A 23,516-nucleotide genomic window follows, 5' to 3' on the forward strand; every position below is an offset into this window, starting at 1 on the left:
GCAGCTAATAATGGCGAATTTACGCCACCGGGGGTTTGTATGTGTGCTTTCTGTTCCAAGATCACCCTCGTTGGCCACGATTGCAAAATTTTCCATCACGGATCTCGTTCGGGCGGATCCATGACGTTCGCGAATTTCCTGTTGACGCCTCATTATCCCCGCCGAGGATTCTCCTAAGCTCTGCATAAGCCTCTAAATCTCATTAGGCAGATTATAATTACGAGCCGTGCTTGCTTTCGCCCTTCCTTTCTCTTTCACGCTCGAGTCGAAGGGAAATGGGACGACGGAGTACAGTGAATGAATATATATGATGGATTTGTCGCCCTCCGTCCGTTTGTCTGTCTGTCTGTCTGTCTGTCTAGATTCCTTTGTAAACGAGCTCTTGTGTTTCCGTCTATGATTTAGTGTGACATTATTCGACATCTTACCGAAAATTATCCCTGCCTATTTAACTTCTCTCCTCCCCAAAGATTCGCTCAAGAAAAAGAAGGAATTCGAGCATGTCTTTGAATATTTTTATATATTAATAATTTTAAAATTCTTTTTTTTTTCTTCTTTGAATTTATTTATATTTTCTTTACTTAATATTTGAATTAAAATTAAACCCAACTTTTATTAGAATTGTTTATTGAGATATAAATGTTGAATGATTAACAGCTTTATATTATTTATTAATATATGCTATATTTATTTCATTATCATTATTAATTGGTTTAATTAAATTATTAAAGTTGTATGAATTATTTAATTTTACCTTCAGTTTTTTATTAAGATATGAATTTTTATATTTTCATAATATGGTGAAAAAGATCGAGTCGTATTAAGTCGCGTCAAATTATAATTAAAAATCGGGGAATTTTCTTTTTTTGATTTTACTTTGGCTGTGTAATTATTTATTGTTTTCAAGAAAGTCATATTCAAAGAAGCGCGAAAGAGACAACACATTATTTCCTTAGGTGATTAAAGAAAACATTGTTTTGTTAGGAAATACAAAATTAAAATATATTCTTTGGCTCAAAATAAGTAACTTTGTATTTTTGCTGCGCCATTATTGCAAGTGTAAATTCTGGAAGGGGAAATTTGCGTTGGGAGTCGGCTCACGAATCGAAGGGACGGAGGGTTTCTCTAAGCCGGATTTACATTCAGAATACAGCGTTTCATTATGCATGTACATCTCTCGCGAGAACAGTGACTCATTTCGGAAATCAAGAAGCGGCCGTCATTCATTGAAAGAACCTACCATCTTCGCTCTCGTTCCAGGTCAACGGCAGGGATGTCGCGAATAAGGAGCAGACCGAGAACTTGTTCGCGGAGACAAAAACTGCAGTGACAATTCTCGTCAGCCGATGTGTATATCAAGTTCGTTTCAATATTCACCTTATCATTATTTATGTAATAAATCATATTAGCCGGCATATTAGTATTTATTATATGCACATAAATTGAACGAAGCTTTAGAAGTAAACTTTGAAAGAAATATAATATTACAGAAATATATGATGGAGATTAGAAGAAATTCTCACGTACATATGAAAAAATAAATCTTTATAAAATAAAAAATAAAAAAAGAAAATAATATGCGATAGCTCTTTAAATAATGATAAATTGATTATGCAAATTAAAAATATATGAAAAACATGCTTTTATGTATTAACTTGCCTATTTTATTTTAGGACGACGAGTATGATGACAGGCGCATCTATCATCAAGTAAGTTGAATCTTGTAAAGTGGTAGAAAAAAAAAAGCATATTGACGCGCTATCGCTATCTATCATGAACCATTTCCGCTTCAGGGATCACCGCCGCTTTCGCCCGAGAACCTGCCAGCGTATCAGAACAGCATGATCGAGCAGCTGATCCGTCAACAGCAGCAGCAAACGGAGGAACGTACCAAAGAAACCGAGATAAACAACTGCAGCTTGAAAGCTGCGGCTCCACCCATACCTTCTCACACTCAGCAACAGCAGCAGCAGCAGCAGCAGCAGCAGTCCGTCAACATCTTCTCCACAAACTCCTCGTCCACGTGTTCGTCGCAAAACTCGCAAAACTCGCAAAACTCGCAAAAGTCAAGCGGCAAGAATGCGACCTCGCCGGCGCATCACACGGAGGAGCGTACCAAGCAATGGATGCAAGATTCAGTGAAGGATTGTTCCAAGAGGCTGGAGGGTATCTCGCTGCGCAGCCAGCAACCTGGACCACCGCCGCCGCCAACGCCGACGGTGAAGCTCGTCGAGGCTTACTCGAGCCACGTGTGGAGCGACACGGAACACATCTACGAGACGATACCCGAGTCGGACAGCGAGCCGATTTACTCATCACCCTACGAGCACCACCAGCATTGGACGCAGCAAACAACGAACCACGCGACTACGCAGGTACAGCACAGCAGTAGCGGCGCGACGCAGAATCACCTGTCTGCCGGTGGACAACAAAACCAAAAGTGGTCTTCTTCGAAGAGCAACAGCTCCGGCGAGGAGAAGGATAGTTCGAGCGCGTACAACACTGGCGAGTCTTGTCACAGCAATCCTCTGACCTTGGAGCTTCAACAGGGTGAGAGAGATCATCACAAGAGCACGTTGGTGCTGTGTCCACCGCCCAAGACACCGCAGCAGCAACAGAAACTGGGCTGCAATTGTCCCATGACACCGAGCGCGACGTCCGCGACAGTCAGGCAATCTTCGAAGAATCAGAGTGTGAGAAAGAGCTCGTCGTCTTCGTCCTCGCATCATCACAGAGATCGTAACGACCTGTCGATGAACGCCAACACGCTGCCAGCCGATACCATGTATACGAACGTGGCGAATCTGCAGCAGACGATGATGTTGCAGCAGCAGCTGTTCAAGCAGGCGCTCAATCGGAAGAACTCGACGACGTCCAAAGAGACTTCGGCGGGCGGCGCGAGAAAGTCCAAGTCGCACGGCAACTTTCAGGCGCCAAATCTCACGCAGTACCAGTTTGTCGGCAGCCAGCAGGTGTGCACATCCACCACGTGGACACCGCCAGAGGACAAGGGGGAGGTGCAGATGGAGTGGAAGGTGAAAAGAAGAGCGGATGGGACGAGGTACATCGCCAGGAGGCCCGTGAGAAATAGGATACTGCGGAATCGAGCGATCAAGATATGCGAAGAGAGGGCCGGTCACACCACGGAGGACGACGCCGTGTCGGAGATGAAGGTGAACCCTGATTGAATACTGATCAAATAATCTACACTATTGATTAAATATGAAATAATTTATTTGGATTTTGTTCTTTTTTATTTATATCATTAAAATTGATTAATTAATCGCAATTCTGTATGCATACTATTCTAGGTCGGACGCTACTGGAGCAAAGAGGAGCGCAAACGGCAGCTGGAACGCGCGCGCGAGCGCAAGCAGCGACAGCAGGAGCTGATGCTGCAACAGCAACAGCAGCAGATGCAGCAAACCAACGATCTACTGATATGCGAGCACACAGAGGACAAGGGGTCGAAGAAGCCGTTAAGCATCGTGGAACTTAGTCACAAGAAAATGGCGCGTAAAAAGACGACCTTGGATGATTTCACCACCGTGCAAGAAATGTTGGTTCACGGAAACAGGGTGGGAGCGAGCGGCCCCGGCACGGGGGGTAAATTAATGGGTCTACTGTCGGTTACCACGGTATAAGCAAACTCCATTGGCGTTTTGTTCGTTCCAAGTTGATCATTCTCGTCGCGCAGAAATATGTGAAAAGAAACGCGTAAAAATATATTTTTACGGATGATTTTTATATAGTACGAGAAAAAGCATTGAAATATTTTGCCGCATGTGTAACACTCATCCCGAATTATTCACGTGATACTACTTATGCATCTGTTTTTATAATTCGTGTGAATATATACATTGCTTCTACATCACGCGAAGGGCAATGTCGAGGATATAGCATTTGTTGGAATAATCTATATAAGATTATTCGTGCTCGATACATGTATGTATATACATACAAGTGTAGGAATTTCATTGAACGATCACATTCTAGTAATATTTACAGCAAGTATATATGCATGTGATTGTCTTTTCTTAACGCGAATAAAAAATAATTTAATATTAATTATATAAAAATTATATTTAATTATATAAAAAACGACGAAAATATTTATTTTCAATTTTCTGCTGGATGTGCAGTGTAAGAGAGTATGTTCAATAATTTTTGTGATTTTATAATAAAGTAAAGAAACGAAGAGAGACAGAGAGAGAAAGAGAGACACGTTAAAAAGCACTATAATAAAGCGAAGAAACTTAAATTGTCGCTAAATTGTACGTAGGCATGTGTGGAGTTTATACAGCACGTTCGCCCTAATTAATCTTGTAAATACTTATGACGCCGTAATATATATGTAGATTATTTTATACACGTGAGAAAAAAAAATAAATATTCAACGCGCAGAGACATCGGTAATAATAGATTTGTAGATATGTATGATATATATATTAACGTGCATTAATATTAATATTATGTATTTGCTTATGATATAGAAATCACGGCAGGGCAATGTATATCCGGAGGACCATCGCCTTAATGTCGATTCCATTGTTGTTGACTTATTTCTCGTGGACATCGAATGGTGCATTTAAAGAGAAAGATTTTGTAAAGCATTTAGAGAATGAACGAAGTATGTGCGCAAAAAAAAAATATGTAAGATTGAAATCTGGGATAAGGGTAAAGCTGTGTTTTAATTCTCGTGCGTGTGCATCGAACTTTACGATTGTTATTTTTGTATTTCCTTTTTCTCCCTCGCAGAAAACAATCAAATATTAGAATCCTATACTGCCAATAATGTCTATACTGCCCTGTGACTCTATACATGTATTTTAAAGTATGCACGTGTGTGTACATGCATATATGAAGGAGAGGAGAATAATCCAATAGGTGTGAATCAAACGCGACGCTTTGACAAAACGATTATCACGTACTTTCTGACGAGAATTCACTGCATAATATTTGCAACACGCGCATCAGGAATGACATTAGATACTATAATATTGTAGAAAATATATGAAATAGGTTACATATAAACAATCGCGCGTATGTATGCTGTCTTTTGTATGTAGATGCGATTTAATGATTTTAAGAATATATGTGTAATGTAAATAAAACCCAAATATAAAAATATAGCATTAATATATGCAACGGTGGCGATAAACTGTGACTATCGTAATTGAACTTGTGTTGTAATCTTTTTAGGTCTTTTATCTTATCTAAATAACGCAAGGAGATGGTATGGCAAACTGCATAAAAATTATGAACGTCGAAGAGTATAGAAAAGATCGTTTATTATGAAAATCAAAAATTGTTCCGATCATTTTCCTATTACATAAGCGCATTGATATTTATGATATTCAAGACTTTTAGTTCTGGCACATTCAGGTGTGGGATATACATGCGGAAGCAATGATGAGTGGAGAAATTCAATAGGAAATCGCGCAGATATTGACCGAGGTTCAAATGGTAAATAGAATCCCGCAGTAATTCTGGGTCCTCTTCATCATCATTATCTTCATCCGTGCCCCCAAATTCTGTAAAGAAGTCTTCGACATTCATATCTTAACGATTATATAACGTATAGATTGTTCGCGTGCAACTTACGTAAAATGTTTTCAGTCTCATTTCCGGGATCTATCAATTCGTCCTCGTCTTCATCCTCGTCGTCAGAATTCTAGGTATCGAAATTATATTTTCATTTTAAGTAAAATTGAAAATAAAAAAAAATATAAAATAAAGAAAAGACAGTATGGGCACACGGAAGGAAACCGGGTATTACTTACTTCCGTATCTTGAGTGGCGTTAAGGATTTCAATATCGTTTGCCAATTCGTTGATTATTACTTTAAAAATTTTTACAAGTATAGGCATCGAGGTCCATTCATAAGGCTGCGATTCAGCTTTGCTTCTGGTCCTCACACCGTCTTCATTTCCTATATACCCAAATTTTTTTTAACTCTATTTCGCAAAAGACCGTACATAATATATATCTATCTTATATATCTTTCCCACAATAAAGTAACTTGGTATAAAACCGTAAAGTAAAAGCATCCTCTTTTCAATAAATTGATTTATCGCGTGTTAAAATAATAATTAAAAATAAATTAAGAATTTTATTTCGTCGAACAAGAAAATTGATTTCATCGTAGTAATTATCACCACTAATCTGTATAATATAATTAATATTAATGAATTAATAAATAATTAATCAAATATAATTAATATATAGTTGAAAGATAACAAACCTGAAATAACCATATCGCCCTTGACCGTGATTTCGTCCAACCTGCTATCTCCCTGTGTGACTCCGTATTCTAGGATCTTGCACAGTGCAACCGTCGCGACTTTTCGATCGTATCTACCGAGAAACAGACGCTGTCTACTGACCCATTCGGACAGCACGAATGCGAGTGCGCTTTGTCCGGTCGGACCTGGCACGGTCGACAGAAAGTTCAACACAGCGTCGAACTGCGTATTTATGAGATGCGCGTAAATCATCAGCAGGCTCTGCATAACGATCAACGTTTCGGCGCTTTGCATCTTGCTCAACACTGCTTTTAACAATAGATCAAGATTTTCACCCAGATTATTCCCAACGTTCTTAATCAGTGTCGTGACCAAACGTCCGACAAAAGTGGCAGTAAATTCGCTCGACTGAAATATGTTATTCCTCGTAAAAACCTACTTAATTTCCGATAAAAATAAGCGACAATATATTACCTGCGGATTTAAAAGTTGAGCGATTATTTCCAGTATGTATTGCAACCCGGTTTGTCCTTCGCTGTCTCGATGCACGATTACTTGCTCCGCTGCCACCGATAAATAACTGCGTATAAGTTCTCCGCCGTTTTGCAACGTCGCGTGGTCCTCCGAATTGAGAACGCAGTGACAAGCAGCCGGGAAAGCGGTCTCGATCAAAGCGTTACTCAGAGGCGTCGGTGAATATTGTACAAGAACTTTTAACACATCCAACGCTACGGCTCGAGTTCCCTCTGGCAAAAAGAAAGGAAGTTAAAAAAAATAATAGTTTGATCAAATCGATTAGGTATGACAAGAGAGCGTATCATCTACAGGGAAAGCATACCATCCTTTGATTTATTCATAGGAGTTATCGCCATCATACTCATAAGCGTAGGTATTATACGAGTTTGCAACGGCTCGATGCAGCTTGGATTCTGCGTTAAATCCTTGAATATGTTCTGACATATGTCTAGGATAGTCGGGTCGCTGTGATACTTGACAAACACTGCAATTGTCAAAGGACAAATCTTGTTTTCCACTGATGCTGTAAGTTCTTTATGTTGCTATAAACACAAATAAGAATCAAGAAACTTAAATAATAAGGAAAAAAGGGATTAAAATATACGAATAATAAAATGTCAGAGCATTACCCAGACTAGTATTTGAAATGTTTCCATGACCAAGATCAGGATATCCGTGTTCGGTTGATTAACTAGACTGAATAGTCCCTGAAATATATTAGGCATATGGCAACGTATTATATCGACGATGGAATCTTTCTCAGTTGACGCTTCGCTAAACCAATAGATCGCTTTAACAGCGCTGATGCGAATACAAGGTGGTTGATTTTCCTGTAAGCCATTGACTGTCGCCTCCAGAAATCGAGAACTCACTTCTGGTGGCATTATCTTGGCATATCGTCCGCCGAGACATAAACAGCGACCGAGAAGTAACGGTGGCGATTCTAAAAAGTGATAGGAATATACATAAAGTTTTTACAATGTTTCTATTTATATGTAGTTCAAAAAATATAATATAAATAGGATATAGGTTACCCGTCATGTAATTAATCACCTGAGTCATTTAACATTCCCAAAACAACTGTGTCTAGAAATCTAACAATATCAAACTGCAGCACTCCAGCCTGCTGTTTTTCAACAACGGTATTCTTAGACAAGCTTAACGCCAGAAGGGAGGATTCTCGTAATTTCCACCAACTTTCATTGCTATTGCTACCGTCGCCGTTTCCGGCTTGTAGTGCCTTTGTTGCTTCAATATGTCGTGTAATCACGTCGCAAAGCGCGTGTACTGCTTTCTCTTCAAAGTTATTGATAAGAGTCTGAGGAACGATAAAGTATTAATTTTTATACTTGTGAAACGTTTTTTTTTTTTTTAATTATTTCATCCATTATGCCTGTACTCACTGTTAAAAATTCTTGCGCAGAGATACGGACATTATAGTCGAACATACATTCGTCTTCCTCTACAAACTGATTCGGATTAGTTGTCCATTGTTGAATTTGGTCGAATGTTATTTGCATAAATATTATTAGATAATATATTATTTCTGGTAACATATTGTTTAGCATATTTATAAACCTCTTGCGTTCTACGATAGTCTGAACAAATTCAAATATCGCAATAATCAAACTGTTGAAATTAATTACTTCACCTGGAAAATATAAACGTATTTATAGGAAAAATATAATAACAGTCATCTATCATATTCAAAATAACATACCATCAGAATCAACTTCTTTATCATTGATATCTTGATCGGCATTGACTGTCGTTTCCTGATAAATCTTTGCACTCTGACATAAAGTTTCCCATACGGGTGGCAGCATTTCAGGTAAAAGATGCGATACATATTTGGGCAACTTTGTAACAAGACAATTTATGGCTTTAATAATATCTGTTTTGAATCCACTGTCACTATTTGGGCTGTTAGGCACTCTGAGGCACTCAACGAACTTCTCACAGAACATAGGAATGATTGGCTGCAGATACTGCTCCGTAAACCCTTTCTCATAAATTCCCATATTAGCAGCCAAGGTCGTAATTGTTATGAAAATCTCGACTGCACGACCACGCGTTCTAATCGAATACTGTTGCAAGACAAAAAGATGATATAATGCAATGAAACAAAATTATCCAAAAAAAATATTTTGTTTTGTAAATCAAAAATTTACATTTTCACTTTGAAATATCCTGTACATCTCTTGAAGAATAATAGGTCCCACATTGGGTAGCTGAGTGTCTGTGACGTCTCGACTGAATTCTGTCAAAACTCTCATTGCTCCGTGAACAGCATATTCATTCTCCTCCCTTAAATAGCTGACAAGAACATCAAACAAGGCAGGCCAATTCTCAGGCCAATCCCAATGCGCTATACCAGATATTGCATAAGCCACTGCAGTTCGTACCTAAAATTAAAAATACCTTGTTTACCTATATTCATATATAAAAATTCTATCAATATGGAATATGATATAATATTACATTGAATTTTTAAACAAATTAAATTTGAGTAAAAAATTACCTTACTAATAGATTCTCGAAGCCCTAAAGGTAGTAACTCTTTAATTTTCTTTTTAGCGGTATTATTAAGCTCTGGTGGACGGAACTTCTCGGCTAATGAACACCAATGCGTTTCAACATATTGTTTCAATAAAACAGAAGCCAACTGTCTGATAGGTAAATGCCCATTGGGATCAATGACAAATTCTGTCAAATGTACTCCATATTCCTCTGTCACTTCTAAAGCTTGAATTCTCTCTTCCGCTGCAGTGCGGGTTTCATAATGCGGTGACAAAATTTCTGTTAATGTCTCGTACAGAGCTTCCTTCAAGGAGCCTTGTATGTCGCTGGCAATCATTGTGCGAAAGAAAAATTAGCTTAGCCAGCATCTGTAAAGTATTTTTCAAAATTAGACATTTAATTATGCGTCCACATAATTTAATTATTTATCACCTGTGCTATATTTTACCTAAATTTACAGCGTCACTGTTGTATTTTAATCGTATTTGCTTTTACATACTATGTAGTTATAACACCTGACCCTGACATCTTGCAATATATCTGTACAGAATATTATATTACATCTATATAAACGAATAGAAACGAAAGAGAAAGAATAAATGAATTAAATGAAAGCTTAAAATTAACATTTATTTCGCGAGACACGCAGTATAATACTACATATGTATCTGTCACGTTTCGAAAACGTAGAAATGACAAGAGTTTGGTATCTCGGTTCGCCTCGAACTTTTATCGTTGATTTAATATGTAGATAGGATTCTGCACAGGCTGTTACTGTTATCCGGATCGATATTTAATACGAATGTGCAACGTCAATTTTTATAAATATGAAAGAAAAAAAAAAATATTGCGACATATGTAGAAACATATGAATTATGTACAAATGGTATTATAACCACCGCACTTACGGACCGGTCGTGCGCGGATGAAGGTTCAAAATTTTCTACACTTCCTAAAAGCCGGTTCGCGACAAATTGGTTATACCATTGTTCACGTATTTCGTGAGAGATACGTAATCTTCTACGAGATTTTGTGGAAGAGAAATCTGAGAGGGCTATGCTGCCGTTTCTCATATGACGTTTTTCCTTGCAACACCCTAACGCCAACTAGATTCATTTTAGAGCAAGCAGAACTACATATTTAGGTTCATTCCTCAATGATCTAATTTCCATCGGAACATTTTTGATTTGCTTTCAATTTAGGAGCAAAATGAGATTGAAATCGATAGAAACTCGTCTAGAGCCCGTGCTAAATAATTGTGGATTTGAAATATACATTCATGCATAGTTAATTCTATTCATCTAATTTTGAATTTTTAGATGAATTATAAGAGAATGTACGAATATTCTCTATATTAGTGAATTTTTAATTAATTTTATTTTAGAAAGAAATTCCTTTACAAGAGCTGTAGAGACTTTCGAAATGCGTGATGTTTATGCTGATAAATAAACTGTCAAAATAAGTCTCCATCATTTTACACATAATAGTAAATATTTATTGTTAAAATTATGACCTAAAAGCAGTTTTAAATTATTATCAACAATATTTATGAGAATTATGTGTACTATTCAAAACATTATATTTATCAATTTTTCGTATTACATTTTAGACAAAAAATTTTTTCGTTAACATTAATATTTTTTCTTACTATTATATAACATTAATGAAAAAAAGTCGTAAAATTTTTGTTGTTAATGCAATCGTTATAAGTATAAATTATAAAATATATAATATTATAATCTGAGAAAGTAAAATCGCGATGTGAACAATCAATTTTTACAACTGTAATTTCATGAATGTGTTATGTTTAATAAAAATATTATGTTTACTCTGCATGATTTCTAAACAAAGAAATTCCGATGAAACATTTCTACTCGGGAAAACCATCATGTTTATTATCATTGAAGTATGTCTCCACTATTATAATTTTAATATCATTTATTAGTATATAAATCGCGTGCTTAAAGTGCGAAATAATTTGTGATAGATGTTATTTGGCTCATGGAAGGTGTTAGAGATCGAGAAAATATTATAATTAATGTCAAAAAAAAGAATAAAGCTGTCAAGCACACTAAATTGTAATTGCATTATAACTCCGTTTAATCCTAGTGCGCCTCGAAGTCATGCTTCGCGAATCAAAAGTCGCCTTTTCGACTCGATTCGTATTCGACTTTGTCATGTAGCGGTCGTCCGAAGGAACTCAAAAAAACAATAACATTAAAGCAGAATAACAATTTTAAGATTGACTTTCTATACATCACTCAACGAACAAATCAAAAACATTCTAGAAGATTCTCGAATACCTACGGTATAAAATCTTCGGACGACCGCTCCCGTGCATTTGATCTTGGGACGCAAAGAGATAGTGTGCTTGTGTGCTATAGTCTTGTTCACGATAATTAAGTAATAAGAATTTATCTGTCAATAATTTCTTAAACATAATTAGATTAGACCGAGATTACCCGGGATCCTCAACTCTATTCGCATACAGGAGGTAAGAGATTAACTGTTTATTTTTTATAATGGATGCTTTTCAATAGTGTCGAGAGGTCTTAAATTATCAATATAATGAATATGGACGAGAAGGGTGTTAAATTGACAATTGTCTGTATAGAGTCGCAGCGAATCATGTCATCCCGTATCACTTTTGGATAACGCTGATTCTACTACAAGTTTTGGGAAATATTCATATCATCGCCTCAAGATGAAGATCTACGTGTTCGCTCTTTTGGTCGTGACTGCGAGCGTCATCGCATTTTTTGATGAAGGTATATAATCAGAAGCTAAATATATTTACAGTTTCATAATTTAATTTTTTAAACGCAAATATACAGTCTAATGAGAATGTTCACACGCAAATGATGATGTGTTATGCGTGTCTAAATTAAATATAATATGTGCGACAGTTTTCTTGTTTTCATGTTTTTTTTTATATTACATTAAAAATAATTCAAATGTATTTAAGTCTATATTTTTACTTTATATTTTGTAATTACTTTAACTTTTTAAATATTAATAACTATATCTTTATAAGTATTGTGATTTTGTTTTAATATTATAACACCATTTTTCTGTTATGTGTATTTTAGATGAAAAAAGATTGATATACAACGATAAAGGCTTGCGGCCGCAGGACGAAAACAAAGTTTGGCAATTGCTATTTGTCAAACAACTCGATAAGCTTTGTACTGGTGGTGATAGTATTTTTAATGATCATAATTGCAATAGTAAATGTATTGATGACAAACGCTTAAGTGGAGGACAATGCAAGTACGGTGAATGCAGATGTTACTTCCTACGCTATTTATGTAAGTCGCGTAACTAATTACAACTTTATATTTTCGATTACATTTTAATAATAAAATTATTACAATTTGATTAATATTATACACATTGTATGCGGATTCAAACTAATAAAAAATAATAATTCTTTTTTCTTGCATACAATGTGTTAAATTTTTATTGAAAACTGCATTGATAATAAAAGGGAAACTGCTAGCATGTCATATCGTAGAGTTAATAAAAGAGATTCACTAAAAGAACGAAATGTGTAGTGTGTATATAAAATATCAAATTATTTCAATCAATATATACATATAATATTATATAAAATTACGTTTTCTTCATTATTTTCAGAGGCCAGTTCCCTAACTACTACTAATAAATCAAACTCTAAAAATCATTCTCTTAAAAGGTCCGAAGGGAAGTTTAATGAATATGTATGACGTATTCAAACATTGAAAGTTTATTAACATTAGTTTGTATGTGTAGACGAATGTATATGGCATAGTAATTCGTTTGTAATAAATATGCTTTAAATATCTTAAAACAATATCTTTTTTGTATGCTCTTATATCTTTCGTTTACTACATAATATTTTAGAAAGTTATTATGATTATTACTATAATTTATGATGTATAACTTTAAAAATTACTTTAGTGATGAAATATGATTATAAATATTGCATAATACATAAGTAACATATTTTGATGTGCTTAATTTAATAATATTTGTTATACAAATTTTATCAATTACTTAATTGAGCAATTTTAAGAATTTTACATAAAATATTTAATAAAAATTAGTCACATAATATTTATTATAATTAAGAGAGAATTATTGCTCTGTATTTTATTTGAAAAAAAGCTATTGTTCTGAATATAATTTGCAATTCTAAAAAAAATTATGATAATACCTTTAAAGTTCCTTATTTGCGAGAAATAGATTCCATTAAAATGCTTCAAATATAGAAAACACTTATATGAAATGGTAAAATGTATAAAAGTATGTGCGTTTTAAAAAAATAATATTTTTTTTCAAATTAACAAATTAGTTAGACATAACTAATACTCAATATGATTGCATAATATTTTCTGATATCCACGTTATTAAAATTGCAATAATTACTGCAACAATTGCTACAAAATTACTTAAATATTTATTGAGCGCTTAATTAGAAATTGGTTTAATAATTTGGTCATTTTTGTCTTATTTTATGACACTTTGCAGCCTTCTAAACTCAACGTTATATTTGGCCATTGCTTTTTCTATCTTTCTTTTAAAAATCAAATTTCTCTCTCTCGATTGATATCAATGTGTTTATGAAAAATTCACAAAGATAATAAAATAGAACTGATAATTTGACCGCAAATATGGAATTTTCTGGTCGTAAATGAAAAGAGTGGCTTTTTACTCCGCGAATATCGAAAACGCGAATAGTGAATTCGCGAAGAAGCTTTCACTGTTTAGTCTATATTATATCTTATTTATGTGTAATTATATAATTATTAATTTACATATTAAATTATTTAATTGAGGTTTTCAAAATTAGAATGAATTTATACAATCTCCTACTTTTTTGTCACGTAACTATTGACAGTCAGAAATAAAAAAAAAATTAAGTACAATTTGTCTAAATAGATAAAAAAATATGGAATCTAAAAAATACAGTATTTAAGGAAGTAATTTTTTCACATGTTGTTTATTTAATTACATAATTATTATATAACAACATGTTTTATTATATTGTTTTACGTATAATAAATACGAAAGAGAGAATATCTGTGATTGAAAATCATCTTTAATTTTGATTTATAACATATAATCGAAATCATTAATGTAAAATTTTTAATGCAGTAGTCATAATGTATGATAATCTATTTCGAAAGATTGGTGTAATATTATTTAATTATAAATATTAATTAATATGCAATAGTAAAAAGTAAATATTGCAATAGTTTTTACAAAGTAACAAAATTAAGTTTTATCGAGGAATATCTATCATGTATCTTAATATCTAATCGAAAGTAAATATAGGAAAAAGGAGTCAAAAAAGCAATTATTATACAAATCAGTTTCAAGATAACACGTTTGCATCGTTATTTAAGTATGCATACAACGCGATCGATTGAAATTCTAGAGACGATGTTTTGTTTTTCGACAATATGAGAATTTATTTGCTCGCTATTCTGTTCACTATAGCGATAGCCATTGGCCATGGCAGCGTTCGATGCATGGTTTGTTTGTTTTAATAGATCGCATAAATATTATCTTTATCTGCACGCAACGTGATTTATAGCTGACGGCATTTAGGTATTTAAAATGTGTGTAAGCAACAGCTAATATAACTAAAAGTATGGTATATATTGTTAACATATATGATTAAAAGTTTGGTATATATATTGTAAAATAAATATATTTCGCAATGTAAAAGATCAAAGATAAATTTCTAACATATTATAATTTTGGAAGCAAATTCAAAGTATTTTGACTATTGTTTTCAGTTATTCTCAAATATTAATAATAAAAGTAATACATTAATTGTAAAATTATTTATTGTTATTCTTTTCACTGAGCGTTGCAAATTAATAAAGAAAAGTTGATAACTTTTGAATAAAAGTATACTTAAATGTTATATGTTAAATTATAAAATAAATATTGAAATATAAAATAAAATATTTTTTATTACTATCATATAACATTAATGAAAAAAAAGTCGTAAAAAGACATTGTTTGTTGTTAATGCAATCGTTATAAGTATAAATTAAAATATATAATATTATAATCTGAGGAAGTAAAATCGCGATGTGAACAATCAATTTTTACAACTGTAATTTCATGGATGTGCTATTTTTAATAAAAATATTATGTTTACTCTGTATGATTTCTAAACAAAGAAATTCCGATGAAACATTTCTACTCGGGAAAACCATCATGTTTATTATCATTGAACTATGTCTCCACTATTATAATTTTAATATCATTTATTAGTATATAAATCGCGTGCTTAAAATGCGAAAGAATTTGTGATAGATGTTATTTGGCTCATGGAAGGTGTTAGAGATCGAGAAAATATTATAATTAATGTCAAAAAAAAGAATAAAGCTGTCAAGCACACTAAATTGTAATTGCATTATAACGCCGTCTAATCCTAGTGCGCCTCGAAGTCATGCTTCGCGAATCAAAAGTCGCCTTTTCGACTCGATTCGTATTCGACTTTGTCATGTAGCGGTCGTCCGAAGGAACTCAAAAAAATAACATTAAAGCAGAATAACAATTTTAAAATTGACTTTCTATACATCACTCAACGAACAAATCAAAAACATTCTAGAAGATTCTCGAATACTTACGGTATAAAATCTCCTTCGGACGACCGCTCCCGTGCATTTGATCTTGGGACGCAAAGAGATAGTATGCTTGTGTGCTATAGTCTTGTTCGCGATAATTAAGTAATAAGAATTTATCTGTCAATAATTTCTTAAACATAATTAGATTAGACCGAGATTACCCGGGATCCTCAACTCTATTCGCATACAGGAGGTAAGAGATTAACTGTTTATTTTTTATAATGAATGCTTTTCAATAGTATCGAGAAGTCTTAAATTATCAATGTAAGGAGTATGGACGAGAAGGGTGTTAAATTGACAATTGTCTGTATAGAGTCGCAGCGAAACTGTCATCCCGTATCACTTTTGGATAACGCTGATTCTACTACAAGTTTTGGGAAATATTCATCGCCTCAAGATGAAGATCTACGTGTTCGCTCTTTTGGTCGTGACTGCGGGCGTCGTCGCATTTCTTGATGAAGGTATATAATCAGAAGCTAAATATATTTACAGTTTCATAATTTAATTTTTTAAACGCAAATATACAGTCTAATGAGAATGTTCACACGCAAATGATGATGTGTTATGCGTGTCTAAATTAAATATAATATGTGCGACAGTTTTCTTGTTTTCATGTTTTTTTTATATTACATTAAAAATAATTCAAATATATTTAAGTCTATATTTTTACTTTATATTTTGTAATTACTTTAACTTTTTAAATATTAATAACTATATCTTTATTAGTATTGTGATTTTGTTTTAATATTATAACACCATTTTATATTATAACAGCAGACAAAAGCAAATTCATATTTGTCAAACAACTCGATAATCTTTGTACTGGTGGTGATCGTATTTTTAATAATAATAATTGCAATAGTAAATGTATTTATGACGAAGGCTTAAGTGCAGGACAATGCAAGTACGGTGAATGCAGATGTTACTTCCTACGCTATTTATGTAAGTCGCGTAACTAATTACAACTTTATATTTTCGATTACATTTTAATAATAAAATTATTACAATTTGATTAATATTATATACATTGTATGCGGATTCAAACTAATAAAAAATAATAATTCTTTTTTCTTACATACAATGTGTTAAATTTTTATTGAAAACTGCATTGATAATAAAGGGGAAACTGCTAGCATGTCATATCGTAGAGTTAATAAAAGAGATTCAATATAAGAACGAAATGTGTAGTGTGTATATAAAATGTCAAATTATTTCAATCAATATATACATATATATATATATATATATATATATATATATATAAAATTACGTTTTTTTCATTATTTTCAGAGGCCAGTTCCCTAACCACTACTAATAAATCAAACTATCAAAATCATTCTCTTAAAAAGTCCGAAGGGAAGTTTAATGAATATATATGACGTATTCAAACATTGAAAGTTTATTAACATTAGTTTGTATGTGTAGACGAATGTATATGTATAGTAATTCGTCTGTAATAAATATGCTTTAAATATCTTAAAACAATATCTTTTTTGTATGCTCTTATCATCTTTAATTTTGATTTATAACATATAATTGAAATCATTGATGTAATGCAAAGATGACGTTATTATTAATTACTATAATACTTTACTCGAAAAAACGCTATTATATATTTATACTCTGTATCTTTCCTTTTATTCATTTCAATCTATTCTGATAAATTCTGTATGATCGTATTGATATAAGCAAAAATCTCATCTATTATCTATTAATTTTCAACAGTAATTTTGACATTATATGATAATATCTCGTCGGTGACATTACATTTATATATATATATATACGACATTCAAATCCTGTTCTCAAGAATGTGATTATCACGAGACATGCTATTTCGTTGTATTTTCTGCCAACAGAGGGACATAAAGTTTCCTGTGGTTTCTTGTTCCAACTTGTGTTTCTTTTAATTTATGGTACACGTTTGGTACGTTTTTCTCTGACAAAGTCTGAAATTAACAATAAAATTTGATTCACGTAATTAATTTTTCTCGCAAATAAAAGTGACACTTTGTAAAATATTATGTCAGATTATTGTACAATTATTTGTTTTTCAATATTGTTACTCGATTTCCAGTGATTCACGTGGATTACCGTGACATGTTTCATGTGGCATTTAGCGTTCATAGTGTGACTATAGAAATATGTACATGTGTTTAATAATAAATTATATATAAATTCAATATTGTTACATTTAGAAAAATATCGAATCTTATACATATTTCGTATAATTTCTGACAAAATGTTTTTTCACTAAATTGTAGTTTTTCACTATGTTGAACATAACCACAAAGTGCTCTGTTGATTTTGTATAAATAGAATATTTATAATATTTTATAATGTAGAATAATATTCTATTATATAATAGAAAATATTATATATGTCTTTTTTTTATTCGAGGAATGTTTGTGTGATTTTTATTCTATTGCTGAATTTTCTTTTTTTTTTTATTAGAAAATGACAAGCAAACCGAAAACACCTAAGACGAAGGAAGGCGCTGCGGAAGATCCGATGGTGACTCTGAGGAAGAGGCCCTTCAAGAGACACGGACGTCTGTATGCGAAGGCCATTTTTACCGGTTATAAACGTGGATTACGCAACCAACATGAACATACCGCATTGCTCAAAATTGAAGGAGCTGGTACTAAAGCAGACTCTGATTTCTATGTAGGAAAACGATGTGTCTATGTATATAAGGTATAAACTATCTCCGCATAAAAAGGTGCCATTGGCGATGATCCCCAATTTTTCTTCAGTCAATTTCCTAATTAAAACCAAAGATAATACATACACAAGTTTAACATTACAAAGATTATACATATATAAGTTTCAGAATATAATCTATTATCGTTTCAAAGAAAATGAACTCTAAACTATCAGACTTGAAACCCTTTGACTTTATTACAAAATTAATTTGGAAATCAGGAAAAATTGGGCAACATGTTGGCTGCATACTTTATCTATATTAAAAAAATTGAATGCAAGAAAATATAAAAAAATTCCTGAAAAAGGATTTTTATTGGCAAAATATTTTTTCTTTTAATTTAGTTAAATTTGATATAAAATTGTATATTGATTTATCTATATTAGAGTATTAGATTATTCATTAAGATTATTATAACAAATAATGTATGTATAAACATTGCTATAGGCTAAGAACAAGACTCCAGTACCTGGAAAGACTACAAAAAAGACAAAAGTTAGAGCCATCTGGGGCAAAGTCACTCGTCCCCATGGAGCAAGTGGATCGGTTCGTGCAAAATTTAAGAGGAATCTACCAGCCAAGGCTATGGGCCATCGTATCAGAATTGTGAGTTAAATAAAAAAAAAATTTATATTTTATATTTTTATATAATTTTATAATTATATATTCATACAAATATACATGTAATTTTACATATCTCATTGAAACAAAAACAATTTGTATATAATTTTTAGATCTTTCGTTTTAATAAATAATTGCATTACAATCAACTTTATTGCGTGTAATATTATCGCTCAGATAAAAGTAATAATTCAAATTGTTTTATGTTGCAGATGCTGTATCCCAGTCGGATATAAACTCGCACTCTTGTATAATAAGGAAATAAATATACCATTTTGGTACTAAAAGAAATTTGTGTTTATTTCAAATATGCAAGTACACATCTTTTATTCATCCTCGACTTAAATCCTAACCTAAGCTAACCTCAAATTTTAATTTATGTCGTTGAAGTTTATAGAGAGCTTTACGTGTCTTGAAAATTTATATCCTCCGATAAAATACGTGGAAGGATCATAAAACGCGACGTGTTACGTGATAAAAGCTCGTCGAGATAATTTATATTGATCAAAGTTTTTCGGAGGGGAGGCCATTTTTGTGCGGTTTGCTTATGCGTAGGTTGGAACGTGGTGTCCAACAACAGTGTCAAGGTTTCACGAATGGATTCCATAATAGTAGATTTCGGCGAAAATTGAGCGAAAAGTTGGGAGGCATCCCCCAAAGAAAAGGGACAAAAAAAAAAAGAAAGGCAAAGAGCGGACTCTCCTCCCGTTACGATGTCGCGCTCGTTGCACCTCTGAATATACGAATAGTAAATAGTACTGAGTAGTAAATCCTCGCTAGACGATGTTTTGTTGTCTAAGAAACTGTTTCGACGGCCTCGGCTTCGCCGCGACTCAAGCTCCGAAGAGGGAACGAAATCCCATCGCCTTAGACACGACTCATATGGGTAACTGTCAACGCGTCACGCGAGTGTCAGATCGCCGGAGTTATGATTGACGTGACGTAACGCTATGGAAATATGCCACATACGTTATTTACGTGCTACCTTTTCCATATTTATTTTTTAGAGAATATCGATTGTACAATCAATTGTTCAAAATTTTATCCTTCTTCATGTATTTTATATTTACTTAATATGCAATAATTTAGCACAATTTTTTCTTAGATTATTGATTTATATATCCTCTATCCTCATGTAAATAGAAAACTGTGCCTCTGAAATGTATCTGATAAGCTAGTGTATTTTTTAAATTTAAACAATTATACATCTATAAATCTACTTTAAGTACATATTTGACCAATTTATCCAACTAGATTGTTTGATTAAAATTGTGATACATGGTGCCAATTTTTTGTGTAGGAAATGAAGTAGTAATAGTGAAAAATGGTCTAAGAATATGTGGAAGTGGTGGTGCCTTAACGAATGCCCCTCTCGTCCAAAGTAAAAGTTATTTTGAAGTAAAAATACAGCAAGGTGGTATTTGGGGTATCGGGCTAGCCAGGAGGGACACGGATCTCAATGTTGCCATAGGAGGCAAGGACTCGGAGAGTTGGGCACTCAATTCAGATGGCATCATAAGGCATAACGAGCAAGAACTCCACAAGATTCAAAATCCTGTACAGGAAGGGGATGTTATTGTACGTCACATTGCTGTTTTTTAATTTTAACAAGTTCATTTTTAGAGATTTTAAAAAATCAAAGGAATAATATACATACTTGTAGTTTTTGAAATTTATATTGCGAGCAGAATCTCTTTAGAATAACTAAAAACTTTTTTTTAGGGAGTATCCTATGATCATATAGAGTTGAATTTTTATTTAAATGGGGAATTCATGAATGCTCCAGTTATAAGTATAAAGGGACGAGTTTTTCCAGTGTTATATGGTAGGTATATTTGTATCATTTTAACGAATAAGTAATAATAATCACTTTTAGTAACAAATATTTTAATTTTTAGTTGATGATGGAGCCATCCTAGATTTAATTCTAGAAAATTTTGTCTATGCTCCACCAATGGGCTTTGAGAAAATAATGCTGGAGCAATCGTTACTTTAGCAGAATGATAAAAAGTGAAGTAAAAGTGAAATAATTATTGTATTGTCAAAATTGATATTGTTCGTCCATTTCGCGATTTTAATTAATTGGAACCAAGTTAAGAATACGAGTTAAGCTGTTAAGAATACAAATCTCAAATAGAGGAGGCAACAATGACATGTCAGTAATATTTTAGTATTTAAGAAACGATGTCACAAAGTATTGTATAAATGTTTGTCATAATAATTGCATGATAATGCGTGGATATATTTAAATGAAGTGGGTGGAATAAATAATTTGCCTAATTCTATGTGAGAATCTATTTTTTGATTCATACTCTACGACGAGAAGACTTATAATAAATAGATTTTACATAACTGAAAGAATTCTCCAGATTTATTAAAACTAAAGGGCTTACAACATTAATCATTCAAATGAGTTAGATTCAGCTCTATTCAGCTCGATCTGCGTCTATCTTACAATATATCTGTACCTTTATTTGTATAATTGTATAATAATAGATGTAATCACACATATAAATATGTGTGCCTTGTATACATGATTTATTGATCCTTAAATAACTAAGTATGGTATGGTATATACAGTGGCTTAAATAAGGTACCGATGGCTTTAGGCCTATTGTTCGCTTCATTAGGCTAGTATCATGGCATTTCATTAGCTACCTCTTTCTCTTTTCATATCCTTTCTCTTGCTCTACAAATATTGTAATGAATATTAAAGCTAATGTTTCATTCCTTCTAATATATTGAAAACTTGCACCTTCTTTTTCTTTTTTTACATTATTGATCACGTGAATATTTGAACAATTCAATTATTGTGCACATGTAGAACGAACATATTTTTAGTGAGATCATCAAAACTTACAAAATTCTAATGCATCCAAAATAAACCACAGACTATCATTTAATTCGAAGAATATAATCCAAGATATTTTCTGATATAAGAATTGATCACAGTCAGATAAGCGCCCTTATTAACATGGAAATGATAGCTAAATGAAAAACGTTAAACTAATCATTTGCGCTTATCGTCGACATAATGAGCCTTTTTTTTATCTAACAATACGTATAAAAAGTTTCTTATAATTGTTTGTTTGTGCTGCAAGCTTTCTGAGTACTTGCTGAAACATCTTAAATCTTTGGTCCTTAATAGTAGAGAGTAGCTTTAAACAATTATTGATACTTTTACACACTTATTAATATTACATATATTTATATATTATATATAAATAGGTCATTCGATTGAAACAATGTAGTTTTTATATATTACCTCTAATCTCATTATCTGCCATAATTAAATCCCTATATATTAAATGTAACATAACTGCGCATTTTTTTAATGATTAATTTTTTTTTAATTACATGATTTTTATGGCACTCGATTTCCTATGTATATGTATTATTAGATATATACGTATTGTATTCATTCGAAAGACCATTATTATTCAGAGAGCCTTTGCCTATACTTTAATTATTAGCTAATATAACTAATCGTTTATTTTTATAATTTATATTATGACTGAATGATATGAGATATTTATAATGGTAACACATCGCAAGTCTTATTGCACTTACAACTTTTGTTGTATGTCGAATTAGTAATCGTGTTAAAATAGTAAGATTAACTTTAATATAGCAATAATAATGATGATCATCCAATACATTATACTGTTGCTTGTAATTAAATTATATAGGCCTGTGATAAAATAATCTAAATGACTTTCTGAAATATATGAGCACTTTCGATATAATTAAATTAAATTGCGCGTTGAGAGAATACTTCTTTCAGCACAAAATAATATCATAATTAATGAACAGCGTAACATTTTACATTAATCAAGTGTAGGACCGTTAATTATCGTTTCTCGAGCAATGTGCAGATCAACGATTGAAAATGGACACTCTTTTCCCATTTTATATCTTTTATACCTTAATTTACATATGGCTTATTATAGTCAATATTTTATTACTTAAACTATATCAAATGTTAGCTTCAAAAGCTAACGGATCTCGTTTCAATCATATGCAAATAATTTGATTAAAAAATATATATATAATTTTAGAAATATATATTTACAAAAGTAATTGAAAACCTCTGTGTGTGCATCTTTTTTAGTTACAATACGTGCTACCGATGTAAAAAATTATTTAATGCATAAAATTTTACTAAATGTTGAAACTATCATTATTATTTCTATTTCTTAGTTTTCTGTTGTAAATAATAGTGTGCAAAATAATTGAAGATCTTGCATGCTCTTTTTACATCTTTAACTAAAACACAATTTCTCT

The 23,516-nt window shown here is 32.4% G+C and overlaps 4 protein-coding genes and 2 long non-coding RNA genes across 12 annotated transcripts in view; 5 read left to right on the plus strand and 1 right to left on the minus strand.

The window, feature by feature from the left end:
• The window catches only part of Slip1 (SLo interacting protein 1), a 198,075-nt gene extending 191,102 nt beyond the window's left edge, over positions 1-6,973 (plus strand). For all 3 annotated transcript variants that reach the window (XM_072908840.1, XM_072908841.1, XM_072908839.1), the window contains 4 exons: positions 1,261-1,359; positions 1,674-1,709; positions 1,794-3,173; positions 3,312-6,973. In XM_072908840.1, the coding sequence (XP_072764941.1) occupies positions 1,261-1,359; positions 1,674-1,709; positions 1,794-3,173; positions 3,312-3,644 (1,848 nt within the window). In that variant the 3' untranslated portion in view covers positions 3,645-6,973. The remainder of the gene's footprint in view (positions 1-1,260; positions 1,360-1,673; positions 1,710-1,793; positions 3,174-3,311) is intronic.
• On the minus strand, positions 5,275-10,304 carry Ipo9 (Importin 9). Of its 3 annotated transcripts, none has more exons than XM_072908837.1 (14): positions 10,194-10,304; positions 9,730-9,821; positions 9,283-9,649; positions 8,933-9,166; positions 8,482-8,848; positions 8,165-8,412; positions 7,815-8,079; positions 7,391-7,704; positions 7,084-7,303; positions 6,720-6,991; positions 6,245-6,653; positions 5,784-5,932; positions 5,605-5,674; positions 5,275-5,534 (listed from the first exon to the last, which is right to left on the minus strand). In XM_072908837.1, exons 3-14 carry the CDS (start codon positions 9,616-9,618, stop codon positions 5,329-5,331), a joined length of 3,090 nt encoding a protein of 1,029 aa, XP_072764938.1. In that variant the 5' UTR covers positions 9,619-9,649; positions 9,730-9,821; positions 10,194-10,304; the 3' UTR covers positions 5,275-5,328. The 3 variants fall into 3 exon arrangements, with proteins under 3 accessions (XP_072764938.1, XP_072764937.1, XP_072764936.1); XM_072908836.1 differs by having other exon boundaries at positions 10,190-10,297; XM_072908835.1 differs by lacking the exon at positions 10,194-10,304 and adding an exon at positions 9,909-10,176.
• Positions 10,305-11,559: 1,255 nt separating this feature from the next.
• LOC140674519 (uncharacterized) lies at positions 11,560-13,113 on the plus strand. Its single transcript, XR_012048241.1, has 4 exons — positions 11,560-11,775; positions 11,896-12,049; positions 12,371-12,589; positions 12,918-13,113. It is a non-coding gene; the product is annotated as an uncharacterized lncRNA (long non-coding RNA).
• Positions 13,114-15,874: 2,761 nt separating this feature from the next.
• Positions 15,875-17,394, plus strand: LOC140674625 (uncharacterized). The gene is made up of 4 exons (XR_012048261.1): positions 15,875-16,100; positions 16,221-16,368; positions 16,682-16,849; positions 17,198-17,394. It is a non-coding gene; the product is annotated as an uncharacterized lncRNA (long non-coding RNA).
• A 421-nt stretch (positions 17,395-17,815) lies between these two features.
• Rpl35a (ribosomal protein L35A) lies at positions 17,816-19,523 on the plus strand. 3 transcript variants are annotated; one of them, XM_072908101.1, is made up of 4 exons: positions 17,816-17,884; positions 18,362-18,604; positions 19,059-19,217; positions 19,445-19,523. In XM_072908101.1, the coding sequence occupies exons 2-4, from the start codon at positions 18,365-18,367 to the stop codon at positions 19,466-19,468; spliced, it is 423 nt and encodes a 140-aa protein (XP_072764202.1). In that variant the 5' UTR covers positions 17,816-17,884; positions 18,362-18,364; the 3' UTR covers positions 19,469-19,523. The 3 variants fall into 3 exon arrangements, with proteins under 3 accessions (XP_072764202.1, XP_072764203.1, XP_072764201.1); XM_072908102.1 differs by lacking the exon at positions 17,816-17,884 and adding an exon at positions 17,918-18,053; XM_072908100.1 differs by lacking the exon at positions 17,816-17,884 and adding an exon at positions 17,993-18,037.
• Positions 19,524-19,669: 146 nt separating this feature from the next.
• On the plus strand, positions 19,670-21,747 carry LOC140674513 (SPRY domain-containing protein 7). The gene is made up of 4 exons (XM_072908099.1): positions 19,670-20,118; positions 20,533-20,810; positions 20,955-21,057; positions 21,131-21,747. The coding sequence occupies exons 1-4, from the start codon at positions 20,016-20,018 to the stop codon at positions 21,226-21,228; spliced, it is 582 nt and encodes a 193-aa protein (XP_072764200.1). The 5' UTR covers positions 19,670-20,015; the 3' UTR covers positions 21,229-21,747.
• Positions 21,748-23,516: the final 1,769 nt, after the last annotated feature.

This window comes from Anoplolepis gracilipes, chromosome 16, assembly GCF_047496725.1.
Source record: "Anoplolepis gracilipes chromosome 16, ASM4749672v1, whole genome shotgun sequence".
In the NCBI taxonomy this organism is placed as follows: Eukaryota; Metazoa; Arthropoda; class Insecta; order Hymenoptera; family Formicidae; genus Anoplolepis; species Anoplolepis gracilipes.

Excerpts from the sequence above, each read along its gene's own strand:
- Rpl35a (XM_072908100.1), top strand. The coding sequence starts at position 18,008 with ATGTTTCATGTGGCATTTAGCGTTCATAGT. Across the intron at positions 18,038-18,361 it reads TGGCATTTAGCGTTCATAGT|AAAATGACAAGCAAACCGAA; the intron begins GTGACTATAGAA and ends TTTTTTTATTAG. Across the intron at positions 19,218-19,444 it reads TGGGCCATCGTATCAGAATT|ATGCTGTATCCCAGTCGGAT; the intron begins GTGAGTTAAATA and ends TTTATGTTGCAG.
- LOC140674513 (XM_072908099.1), top strand. The coding sequence starts at position 20,016 with ATGTTTTGTTGTCTAAGAAACTGTTTCGACGGCCTCGGCTTCGCCGCG. Across the intron at positions 20,119-20,532 it reads CTTAGACACGACTCATATGG|GAAATGAAGTAGTAATAGTG; the intron begins GTAACTGTCAAC and ends TTTTTTGTGTAG. Across the intron at positions 20,811-20,954 it reads TACAGGAAGGGGATGTTATT|GGAGTATCCTATGATCATAT; the intron begins GTACGTCACATT and ends ACTTTTTTTTAG.
- Ipo9 (XM_072908837.1), bottom strand. The coding sequence starts at position 9,618 with ATGATTGCCAGCGACATACAAGGCTCCTTGAAGGAAGCTCTGTACGAG. Across the intron at positions 8,413-8,481 it reads TAAAGAAGTTGATTCTGATG|GTGAAGTAATTAATTTCAAC; the intron begins GTATGTTATTTT and ends TATATTTTCCAG. Across the intron at positions 5,675-5,783 it reads ACGCCACTCAAGATACGGAA|AATTCTGACGACGAGGATGA; the intron begins GTAAGTAATACC and ends TTCGATACCTAG.